At 32.4% G+C, this 10,990-nt stretch overlaps 1 protein-coding gene across 1 annotated transcript; it reads left to right on the top strand.

The window, feature by feature from the left end:
• The first annotated feature begins 1,007 nt into the window (after positions 1 to 1,007).
• On the top strand, positions 1,008 to 10,351 carry LOC130509891 (uncharacterized). The gene is made up of 3 exons (XM_057006201.1): positions 1,008 to 1,358; positions 8,006 to 9,110; positions 9,306 to 10,351. The coding sequence occupies exons 1-3, from the start codon at positions 1,008 to 1,010 to the stop codon at positions 10,349 to 10,351; spliced, it is 2,502 nt and encodes an 833-aa protein (XP_056862181.1).
• Positions 10,352 to 10,990: the final 639 nt, after the last annotated feature.

Raw genomic sequence — 10,990 nt, 5'->3', positions numbered from 1 at the left:
AGGAGATTCAAACCTTCAACACGGCTCTACTTGCTAAGATCCCGTGGAGGATGCTCACCAATCCTAACTGCTTGCTCTCGCGTGTCCTCCTGGGGAAGTATTGCCACAAGGCTCCCCTCCTTAAAGTTCAACCAACGAAGAAAGCATCACATGGTTGGATTGAGATTCTCGCAGGCCGAGACTTGCTGCTTCCCAACATTGGAAGAGCGGTGGGTGAGGGGACCGAGATTAAAGTGTGGACCGAACCATGGATCTCTACTTCATCTCGGATCATCCCGTATGGCCCCCTGAAGGAGGGAGATAATGATCTCCATGTTTCAGACCTTCTCAACCGAGGTACCTGTGAATGGAACATAGATTTGATCAAGAAGACACTCCCTAACATGTCTCAAGAAATACTGGAATTAAAGCCAAGCAATATGGGAGTTAAAGATTCTTACATCTGGTATCCTGCGGCAAACGGAATTTACTCGACGCGATCTGGATATGCCTCTGCAGTCGCTTCTAACTTGCCAACTCAAGGTACTCAATCGATCCCAGATTCTTTCAACTGGTACAAAGCTGTATGGGGGACCTCTACATCACCAAAACTACAAGTCTTCATCTGGAAAGCTCTCAATGGAGCTTTACCCACTGGTGACAATCTGAGGAGGAGAGGAATGCTACAAAATAACTCTTGCATCCACTGTGGCCAACTAGAGACTACTGAGCATCTCCTTCTACACTGCTCCTTTGCGAGAAAAGTTTGGAGCCTCATCCCTCTTGCATTGGACTTTGACCCAACTCAGTTCTCCTCGATCACAGCAGCTGTTGAAGGAGCACTCCTGTGGACCTGCCTCCCTCCGTGTGGGATTAGCGGTGATATCTTCTCTTAGGTAGCTTGGAACATCTGGTCTGCTAGAAACCTCCTAATATTTGAAGCGCGACCAGCCTCTGCGACGACCACTGCATCGAAGTCCCTTGTCAATGCCAGAGAATGGGCACAAGCGCAAGTCCCCACCTTGAAGATGCCGGAGAAAACTCAGATCGCAGGAAGACCCCCATCTCCTCCTCCCAATACAGTGCTTTGCAATACCGATGCAGCCTGGAAGAAGGAAACCCTAGATGCGGGTCTTGCTTGGATCTTCGACACCTCTTCCTCACCCACAACGATGATCGCTCCTAAGGGTTGCAGATTCCAAAGCCGTGTCTCCTCGGCTCTCATGGCGGAAGGTCTCGCGATTCGGGAAGCGCTCTCACATGCACGACAACTCGGCATCACCAAAATCTGGCTACGCTCAGACTCTCTTTCGCTTGTCAAAGCGATCAACTCGATTTCCAAGCCGATGAAGCTCTATGGAGTTCTATCGGACATCGATGTTCTATCTTCATCCTTTATGTTTTGCTGCATTTCTTTTGTTTCAAGAGAAGAGAATGGGCCTTCTGATTTGTTGGCAAAGGCCTGCCTCTATCACTCTCACTCTGCTTGGGGGTTTTTTAATATATTTAAGTTGCTCAAAAAAAAAAAGCATGATAAAACTAATTTGTTTATTTCTTAATATTTAACAAATGTAAATATGTTACTATATTGAAAATGATATTTGTTAAAAGTGAATTGATTTTCTGACATATACTAGATTAATAAATATCAAAAAATCTGATAATTATCTTAGGAATATCAAAACTATTTATATATCTACATATACTATAATTAGAGTTGCCAACTTTCTCGAGCTTTTTTCCACTTTGCATCCTATATATTAAACATGTGTCTTTTATAAAAGGAAATATAATTTAAAATATTATTAATGGTAAATAATCTACAACTATATCATATTTATTTTATTAAATATTAGTAACCAAAAAACAAAGTCAAAATTCTGTTTTTATAATCCACTTAATATTTTAGATTCATGAGCTAGTAAGTGGATTTCTTATATTTTAGGCATGATAAAACTAGTTTTGTTTGATATTTTTTAATCTTTAACATATGCAAAAATTTTACTATCTTGAATCTGATATGTTTTAAAAGTGAATTGATTTTCTGAAATATACTATATTAATATATAATAAAAATGCAGATAATTATCTTAGGAATATCAAAAATATTTTACATATTTGCATCTACTATGATTAAAGTTGTCAATTTTCTCGAGCCTTTTCACTTTGCATTTTATATATTGAACATGTGTCTTTTATAAAAGGACACATAATTTAAAAGATTATAAATGGTAAGTAATCTACCAAAGTATCTCATATTTCTTCTATTAATATTATTTAGTAACAAAAAATAAAATCTAAATTCTTTTTTGTAATTAAATTTGCAGGTCAAATAACTAATGTAATCTACTTAATATTCTTAAAAATTTAATTCACAATTCCTATGTTAAGGAAGAGGGAGGGAACAAGCACACTTCGAGAGCGCAGTACAGAAGAGAGTTGTATGTAATAGGTCAATCCAGTTATCATCAAAATTGTTTTAATTTGAATCCTAATTTCATTTAATATAGTAGAGAACTTGTCCGAAATAACAATGGAAAGATGAATTTGTGTATTATCTAAACTATTAAAACTGAAGTACAAAATTAAATTAACCCTAATTTTTCCCTAATAATTACATTATCATGCCATTGTCTTAACCAACCTTAATCAACCGTAATCACTTAAAATAAACCAACTAAATATTTGGGTTTGCCTTCATCCCTATCATCTTTATCTTTTGGGTTTGTAATGGGTTTAATTTGTAAAGGATTTTCTCCACTTTCGAAACTTATTTGTAAACTAACCCATGTGTCTTCTTTATATATTTGTTGTCACTGTTTTAAGCATCCTAAAATGTATAGAAACAAAATATCTTTTTATATTATAAATGGTTAGTTATGAACTTACGATTATAGATATCTATTTGTTTCTATACTTTTTTGTTAATATAATTATGTTGCTTAGTTAAATCAATAACATTACAAAAACCTATAATATTTTTTAATATTGTTTGTATGATCTTGCAAAAATCAGCTTTAATAGAAAAAAATAGAGGTAGTTATTTTGGAGAGTCGATTCGGGCATATGCTAAATTCTTTTATTTATCCTAATGTCATCTGGTGATGTGTAAATTTATTAGTATGATTATACATATTGTATTGGTATATTCTAAGTTTGTTAACCTGTTTTAAGAATATTGTATGATTAAATCTATCTATATTATTAAAGTTGAAGTACACAATTGGATTATTTGGAAACAATGATAATAAATAAATGAGATATGTTTGGAAATATGGATATTAGAATAAATGAGATATGTTTGGAAACATAGATAGTAGAGATGTATACTTTTTTTTAATTTACACATTTAACCATTGTATTTTCACTAAATTAATAACAAATAAAAATTGTTTAGAAAATGAATAACATATTTAATACTTCTTTTTATTTAAAATTTATCCATTGTTTTTTAAATAAATTAAACAACTTTCATTCTATGTTTCTTTTTTATTTACAATTCTGTCACTATATTTATAATTCTTTTTATTTACAATTCTTTATGGTGAAAATAAAACACAAACTGAAATATAAATAGTATATTATATATTTTTTTAAAACAGTATTTTTACCTTCTTTAGTTTAGTCAAATATAAAAATTTCAAGAGTTCAATTTTCAAAGAAAAAATATCATAAAATTAATAATAATTCATAAAAAACTAATGCAAAAATTAAAATTTTGAAACATGGATAAAAGTATATCAGTTTTAAAATATACAAAATGGACTAATCTAATTACCTAAAAACATTTTTTCTAAAATAAAACATAAAATTAAATTTTAAATTAATATATATATATATTTCAAATCAAAATAATAATTTAAAAATTGATTTACTAAAATATTTTCAAATAACCAATTATTAAAAATGTTTTCAATATATATAAGAAAATACAACAAAAAGATTAATTTCATATACCAACTTAAATTATGGTTTTTATATTTCATATTAAACTTTAAGAATATAATATATGTGATTATTTATAAGATGATACATATAAAATGCTATTAATTATATGATTATTTATATGATGGAACAATACAATTAATTATATGATAACATATATATGATACATAATAGTGACTAGGGCTGGGCGTTCATGTATCCATTCCGGTTCGTTTCGGATCTGTTTGGGTTTCGGATTTCCGGGGTCAAGGATTTCAGCCCCATTCATATATTTCTAAATTTCAGTTCGGATTATGACTAGGGCTGGGCGTTCAAGTATCCATTCGGGTTCATTTCAGATTTATTTGGGTTTTGGGTTTCCGGAGTCAAAGATTTCAGCCTCATTCAGATATTTCTAAATTTCAGTTCTAATTATATTCGGATCTTTGCGGGTTCAGTTCAGGTTTGGATAATTCATTTAAATTATTTTTAAAAATTCATTATATATTTTGAATTTCTTAAAATCTATAAATAAAAAAATATATTAGTTCGGGTTTGGTATTACTCTTTCAGATCGTGATCTGTTCGGTTCTTCAGATTTGAATTTTTTATAGAACTTTGATATTGACATGAAAAATAAATAGTAATATATTTTTGAAATATACACCCGCACGGGCGTGCGGGTCAAAATCTAGTATAAATTAATTGGCTTAAGAAGTTTATTTTCCACTTTCCAAACTCTTAACAGGAAATGTCACTTATTATATACAAAAGGGGATAAAAAGGCAAACAAACATGTTTAGAGATTCATTAACCCAAAATTAACTTGATATTTTCATAGTGAATATATTTCTGAGCCACAGTTTGTGAAAGAACTTCTATATTTCCGAGGAAATATTATGGCTATTCGTACAAAATTTACAATTATTGTACTAGTGTTTCTCATACACTTTATTATTTAAATGCCAAATTAATTTATTTTATTAATGCCAAATAGATAAATGAACAACATTGTAGGATATATAGAAGCAGCATTTAAATGATACTAAAATAACTTAATCAACACACCAGAAAATCCGAACTCGTTTTAAAATGTAAAGCATAATAGAGAAATCAGGTTAAGAGAGAATCATTAGCAATCATGAGTAGTTCGAAATTAAGTCTACCATAATTCTTATCCCACCAAAATACAACAACATCGCCTTTTCTGAAATTTCTCTTCTTCGGAATGAACGACCATCCATGAAGTTTGAAGTTTCCATTTTCGTCACGTTTCATGGACACAGCTGTTGTTATTTCAGATTCATACTCATAAAGATGCACCATCTCAAACGAGTTGGGTTGTAACAATCCAGCGGAACGTTTTACATTCCACCAAGGAAATAACTTGGCTTCTACTAGTTCCTTCGGTATCGTTAAAGTATCGCTCGAACATATGTCTGATTCGGTCAATGTTATCGTGATGTGCCATCCTTCGGCTTGACTATACGACACATCATTTTTTCTTCCCATGAGGTAGCACACACAGATATATGGATATTGGAATAAATGATATACAATATTTTTGTTGTAAATTATAATAATGTGTTCTTGAGTTAAGGATATATATAATAAAAATAAGTTGTATTGTATTGTATTGTATGGGTGATTGTAATGAAAATTTTATAACTATTAGAAAGATATGAATTTAATTTTTGCATTGATATCCTTAGATTCATGAGCTATTAAGTGGATTTGTTATATTCTAAGCATGATAAAACTAATTTTGTTTATTTCTTAATATTTAACATATGTAAATATTTTACTATATTGAAAATGATATTTGTTAAAAGTGAATTGATTTTCTGACATATACTAGATTAATAAATATCAAAAAATCTGATAATTATCTTAGGAATATCAAAACTATTTATATATCTACATATACTATAATTAGAGTTGCCAACTTTCTCGAGCCTTTTTCCACTTTGCATTCTATATATTAAACATTTGTCTTTCATAAAAGGAAATATAATTTAAAATATTATTAATGGTAAATAATCTACAACTATATCATATTTATTTTATTAATATTATTTATTAACCAAAAAACAAAGTCAAAATTCTGTTTTTGTAATCCACTTAATATTTTAGATTCATGAGCTAGTAAGTGGATTTCTTATATATAGGCATGATAAAACTAGTTTTGTTTGATATTTTTTAATCTTTAACATATGTAAATATTTTACTATCTTGAATCTGATATGTTTTAAAAGTGAATTGATTTTCTGAAATATACTATATTAATATATAATAAAAATGCAGATAATTATCTTAGGAATATTAAAAATATTTTACATATTTGCATTTACTATGATTAAAGTTGTCAATTTTCTCGAGCCTTTTCATTTTGCATTTTATATATTGAACATGTGTCTTTTATAAAAGGACACATAATTTAAAAGATTATAAATGGTAAATAATCTACCAAAGTATCTCATATTTCTTCTATTAATATTATTTAGTAACAAAAAATAAAATCCAAATTCTTTTTTGTAATTAAATTTGCAGGTCAAATAACTAATGTAATCTACTTAATATTCTTAAAGAGGAATAGGTCAGTCCAGTTATCATCAAAATGGTTTTAAGTTGAATGTTTATTTTGTTTAATATAGTAGAGAACTTGTCTGAAATAACAATGGAAAGATGAATGAATGTATTATATAAATTAATTGGCTTAAGAAGTTTATTTTGCACTGTCCAAACTCTTAACGGGAAATGTCACTTATTATATACAAAAAGGGGCTAAAAAGGTAAACAAACATTTTTATAGATTCATTAACCCAAAATTAACTTGATATTTTCTTACTCGAGTTTTTACATAAATTGCATTGTTGCTTCGATTCCAACTCTTCTCGTCCTGAGAAGTTCCCTTTCTTCAAAAAATAGAGAAATCTTGGTATTAAAAAGTTCTCGCTTGAAAGAAAGGTCTGGCTTCGCCACAGCTCCGAAAGAAAATGTATTATAGACATAATGCTCCTTTTGGGTGTTTTCTTTGTAAGCTATGAGACGCCTAAAGTGACGTTTTATTTATATTAACTCAAACCAGATTGGTTTGTCAAAATTAAGTTATTAAATGGAATAAGGCTTCTATCTCATCCTTGGTACATGTGTCATTAGAAACCCTAAATTTATCTTATATTTATTTAGCCTTTACAAAATCTAATTCAAAATCATTACAATTAATTATGTTCATGAACAAGATTAGTTATGTTTTGTCTTCTTTTTTTTTGAATGGTTTTACGTTGCTCGTCAAATAATTTGGATTCTAATATTTGGAACTGGTGTTTTTTTCTTTTGAAACTTATATTATCTATGGCTATGTTTTTATTTACCATTTTTCTTCATACACACATTTCTCAAAGGGAAAAGTAAAAAATAAGCTACATTTGGATTTTCGACAATTTATCGCAAGATTATGCTAGTGTTGTCCATTAGTAGTTTACTTAAACATGTATTAATTTAAGGGTACTTAGCTCTAACGTTGAAAATTATTTAACATAAGTAAAAAGTTACGCCCGCAGTTCTGATATGTATTATTTTGGGCCCTATTTTGGTAAATGGATTACTTCGGTTTCACTAATATTTTTTGTTGACATTATGGAAAAAGTTACACATTTCACTAGTAGAAAATTTTTGTGGGTCGACAAAAAATCCCGTGATAAAACAGAAATTTGAACAGTGAATTTTTTTCTGAGCACGGTATGTGAACGAACTTCTATATTGCCACGGAAACATTATGGCTATTCGTAGAAATTTATAATTATTGTACTAGTATTTCTCTTGACACTCTATTATTCAAATTCCAAATTAGTTTATTTTATTAATGCCAAATAGTTTGGAGGAGGATTTTTTAAAGCAAAGAGCTAAACTTCATTGGCTAGACATTGGAGACCAAAATAACAAGACCTTTCACAGAGCTATCAAGTCTAGACAAGCTCAAAATATGATCAGAGAAATCAGATGTAAGAATGGGCTTATGGTGAATACTCATTTGGAGATTAAGGAGGAGGCAGTGAGTTTTTTCTCTGAATTTCTCAACCGTACTCCTGAAAACTTCCAGGAAATTGAAGAGGATGAGTTGCAGGATCTGCTTGATTTCAGATGTTCTGAAGAAGACTGTCGGATGTTAGAAAAAGAAGTTTCAGAAGAAGAAATCAGGAAAGTTTTGTTTGCCATGCCTAACAACAAATCCCCGGGCCCTGACGGGTATCCTGCAGAGTTCTTCAAGTCTACATGGTCTGTGTTGGCTAAGGATTTCACCATTGCAGTGCAGTCAGTGTTCAATTTCGGTTTCCTTCCTAAGGGGGTTAATTCTACTATTTTGGCATTGATACCAAAGAAGCTGGACTCTCTGGAAATGAAAGATTACAGGCCAATCGCGTGTTGTAATGTGCTATACAAAGTCGTCTCAAAAATTGTGGCGAATAGGCTAAAGAAACTTCTTCCTCGGATCATCACAGAGAGCCAATCAGCTTTTGTCAAAGGTCGTTTACTCATGGAGAACGTCTTATTAGCTTCGGAACTTGTCAAAGACTACCACAAGGACACTGTCTCATCAAGGTGCGTAATGAAAATAGATATATCTAAAGCCTTTGACTCGGTGCAATGGATGTTTGTGTTGAAGTGTTTAAGCACTCTGGGGTTTCCAAAAGACACTATCCATTGGATTGAACTCTTCATTATGAGCCCTTCGTTTTCGGTTCAAGTCAATGGAGATCTTGCGGGTTATTTCCAAAGTTCGAGAGGGCTTAGACAAGGATGTTCACTTTCGCCGTATCTATTTGTTTTATGTATGGATGTTTTATCGAGGAAAATAGATAGAGCGGTGGCTGAGGGGAAATTCAAGTTTCATCCAGGGTGTCAAAAGCTGATGATCACTCATCTGTGCTTTGATGATGATCTAATGGTTTTTGTGGAAGGATCGAAGCAGTCTGTTCAAGGAGCTCTCTCAGTTTTTGATGAGTTTGAGAAGTGGTCTGGGTTGAGTATCAGTGTAGAGAAGTCCACGATATACATGGCAGGAATCCCGGAGGTAGAGAAGAGGAGTATATTGAAAAATTTTAAGTTTGCAGTGGGAGAGCTTCCTGTTAGATACTTGGGGCTTCCTCTTTTGACACAAGTAATGAAGAAACAGGATTATGCTCCGCTGTTAGAGAAGCTCAGAGGTAATATAAGCTCCTGGACCTGCAGGTTCTTATCTTATGCTGGTAGACTTCAGCTAATAAGCTCTGTTCTCACTAGCATAGTGAATTTCTGGGCGTCAGTGTTTAGGCTTCCTTGCAGTTGTATCAAAGAGATCGAACAGATATGCTCTGCTTTCTTATGGACAGGACCCTCTCTGAAATCTTAAAATGCTAAAGTGGCGTGGATAGACATTTGTTGCACTAAGAATGAAGGCGGTCTAGGGATCAGAAACTTAAGAGAAGTCAACAGAGTGTATGGTCTCAAACTGATCTGGAGAATGTTAGTAGGAGAGTCCTTATGGTGCAAATGGATTAGAGCTAATTTGCTTAAATGGAGAAGCTTTTGGGAAGTCAATGTGCATATGCAGAGTGGTTCTTGGATGTGGCATAAGATGTTAAAGCTGAGGAGTGTAGCTAAATCTTTCTACGAGATTGTAGTAGGAAATGGGAGCTGTACATCGTTCTGGTTTGACAATTGGTCAGAGAAGGGAGTTCTTTTTGATTTATTGGGAGCAAGAGGAGCTATAGATATGGGTGTAGGGAAGAATGCCACAGTGGAGGAGGTATTATTAAGTGGACGTAGGAGAAGGAAGCATCGTTTGGAAATTCTGAATGATATTGAACAGGAGATTAATAATCTAAAGATTAAGCTTCCCCAAGGAGAAAAAGATGTTAAGCTTTGGAAAAGAGACTCTGGGTATAAAAAAGATTTCTCTACCATGGAAACTTGGAATATGCTGAGAGTTAAGCATCCTCCTTGTACTTGGTCTGCTGGTGTTTGGTTCTCACAAACCACTCCAAAATATGCTTTCATGACATGGTTATCAGTTCGGGATAGAATGTCAACCATGGATAGAGTAGTGAAATGGAGTCGGGGAAGTGATGATGTTTGTGTCCTCTGCAAAACAAGTTCTGAATCGAGAAATCACCTGTTCTTTGCTTGTGATCGGTCTGCTAAAGTTTGGGAATTCATTGCTAAAGGGATATTGGGGAACTCCTACACTACTGATTGGTCTGAGCTAATGCTAATAATATCTGATAAAAACAGGGAGAAGAAGTTTTTGTTTTGTATCAGATATGCTTTCCAAGCAGTTTTATATGCATTATGGAGGGAGAGGAATAAGTTGAAACATGGGGAGAAGATGATACCATTAGAAATTCTTAAAAGGGAGATTGAGAAGGGAATTAGAAACAGAATCAGCCTGGTGCGTAAAAGGGAGTAAAAGGCATGGAGGAGTTGATGCACTATTGGTTTACAACTAGAATGTAAATAGGTTTTGCATTTTGTAAAGGAGTAGAGTTCAAAAGGTTTATTGCAAAAAACAGTATGCACTAGTTGTAATAAGGCTCTTTTTTGAATCAATTTAACATTCATTCAAAAAAAAAAATCAAAAAAAAAAAAAACAAATAGATAAATGAACATCATGCAGGATATATAGAAGCAGCATTTAAATGATACTAAAATAAATGAATCAACACATCAGAAAAATCGGAAATCGTTTTAAAATGTAATGCATAATAGAACATTCAGGTTAAGAGAGAATCATTAGCAATCATGAGTAGTTCGGAATTAAGTCTACCATAATTCTTATCCCACCAAAATACAACAACATCACAATTTCCGAAATTTTTCTTCTTCGGAATGAACGACCATCCATGAAGTTTGAAGTTTTCATTTTCGTCACGTTTCATGGACACATCTGTTGTTATTTCAGATTCATTCTCATAAAGATGCACCATCTCAAACGAGTTGGGTTCTAACAATCCAGCGGAACGTTTTACACTCCGTCAAGGGAATAACTTGGCTTCTACTAGTTCCTTCGGTATCGTTAAAGTATCGCTTGAACATATGTCTGACTCGG

This window comes from Raphanus sativus, chromosome 3 (assembly GCF_000801105.2).
Source record: "Raphanus sativus cultivar WK10039 chromosome 3, ASM80110v3, whole genome shotgun sequence".
NCBI classification, from domain to species: domain Eukaryota; kingdom Viridiplantae; phylum Streptophyta; class Magnoliopsida; order Brassicales; family Brassicaceae; genus Raphanus; species Raphanus sativus.
This window is presented reverse-complemented; position numbering and strand designations above follow the sequence as displayed.